Source organism: Habropoda laboriosa, unplaced genomic scaffold (assembly GCF_001263275.1).
Source record: "Habropoda laboriosa isolate 0110345459 unplaced genomic scaffold, ASM126327v1 scaffold786, whole genome shotgun sequence".
Lineage (NCBI taxonomy): Eukaryota > Metazoa > Arthropoda > Insecta > Hymenoptera > Apidae > Habropoda > Habropoda laboriosa.
In genome coordinates, this window is record NW_017100969.1 from 221,832 (window position 1) to 223,715 (window position 1,884).

Genomic DNA, 1,884 nt, shown 5'->3' on the forward strand with positions numbered 1-1,884 from the left:
TTTCTACAGTGATTTACACCACAAAGAACTTGTACTGGCGATTTCTCCCTAGAAAAGAGAAATAAAATAAAGTACCATAATCACCTGATCTGAGTTTCAATCAAATTTATGTCAGAACTATTAGTAACTTTTACTTACTGTTTTGCAGGCTGCAATGGAAAATCTTCTCCAGGTGGTAAAGATATTGAACTTCCTTCAAGTGTTAAACGATATGTAACTAAGGGAACTTGCCTTCTAGAAGGTTTTCCTTTACTAATAACTTTAGAAGCTTTAGATTCCTGTTTTTTTAGTAACCTTTCCATTGTTTTTTTCTATGACATGAAAAGAATAATTTACTAAAAAATTATAATGGAAAACAAAAGTTTAAAGTTTTGCAGGCTGCAATGGAAAATCTTCTCCAGGTGGTAAAGATATTGAACTTCCTTCAAGTGTTAAACGATATGTAACTAAGGGAACTTGCCTTCTAGAAGGTTTTCCTTTACTAATAACTTTAGAAGCTTTAGATTCCTGTTTTTTTAGTAACCTTTCCATTGTTTTTTTCTATGACATGAAAAGAATAATTTACTAAAAAATAATAATGGAAAACAAAAGTTTAAAATTTTAATATTAACAATTGCTCCACCTTATCTTTTTCTCTTTTTTCATCAGCAAGCTGTTTTCTTTTTAATGATTTAAGTGCAGCTTTTTGTATTGCTTCAGCTGTCATAACTTTTTCTTTGTATCCAGTTGGTAAAGACATAAGTTGTTCTACAGCTGGATTTGGCTCTGTATCTGTCTTTCTTTCAAACATAGCTCTTTGACGAGCAGTCATTAGTTTTGGGTCTTTTGGTTTGATTTTCTTTAATTCATCATCAACCTGTAACAAAATATGTTTAGTTAATATAAAACAGAAATTATTTGTAAGAAAACGAATATTATAACTATTATTTTTAATGATTTACCTCTTCAAGTTTTCCAGACTCTATTGCATCAAGCCATCGTTCTTCTTCACTACTAGTACCGCTATCTTTACCTTTATTACCTTTTGGAATTTTTTTCTTTGTTGCAGCTTTTGGTGATGGTGCAGTACTTGCACCTGCAATGCTAAGATTAGATGTCTTCTGCACTTTCTCACGTGGTTTCTCTGAACTACAAAAAGTATTAATAAATAATTTTATTATTCATGACATAGTACAAGATTACATTTAATTTACTGCTTATTTATATTCTATTTACCTCTTATCATCATCTTTCTTCATTTTAACTCTAAATGTTTTCTTTTTCTCTGTTTCTACAGTAATATCATTAAAACCATCATTACCATCATATGTAGCTTTTTTCTTTTTATGTTTTTTATGTTTATGTCTTTTATGACGTTTTTGAGGGGATATCTCATTAGTTTCTGGAAAATAAATAATACACAAGTGTAGAAATTATTAAAAGGTAAGTAGAAGCAGACAAACATATATAAGGATTTTTAAATTTTGCGCGATATATATTTTCATAAAGCGCCATTGCATTGTGGTGCTGAAATCACTTTACTAAGCTAACCATCTCAGAAGTACTACAATAACCCCAGCGACGGAAAAAAAGAAAAAATTCATAAATATCATTGTTAATAGAATAAATCAAAGAAATATTAATCTTTTAACATATATAAACTCATACCTAAAGTCACATCTTCATCTGAGCTTGCATCTTTCGTTTTACCCATTTTATTGAAAGTCCAAGCTGCTTAAAACAGCGTAGGGACCCAACGCGTGCTGGTGGTTTAAATGCAACTTACATTTAGTCTTGCAATTAATACATTGGTATAAAAACTATAATGTTGGTAAACATGAAATACAAAATTAAAAATTATTTTCGTAAGTAGGATTTATAAATAATTCTCCTCAAATATGATAT

The 1,884-nt window shown here is 29.5% G+C and overlaps 1 protein-coding gene across 1 annotated transcript; it reads right to left on the bottom strand.

Annotated features, from left to right (window-relative positions):
* Window positions 1–2: 2 nt before the first annotated feature.
* On the bottom strand, window positions 3–1,728 carry LOC108577683 (INO80 complex subunit B; the record flags this gene model as incomplete). The annotated part of the gene is made up of 6 exons (XM_017940873.1): window positions 1,648–1,728; window positions 1,216–1,381; window positions 942–1,128; window positions 623–856; window positions 139–311; window positions 3–48 (listed from the first exon to the last, which is right to left on the bottom strand). Coding segments are annotated over exons 1-6 (852 nt in total), but the record flags the coding sequence as incomplete, so codon positions are not given.
* Window positions 1,729–1,884: the final 156 nt, after the last annotated feature.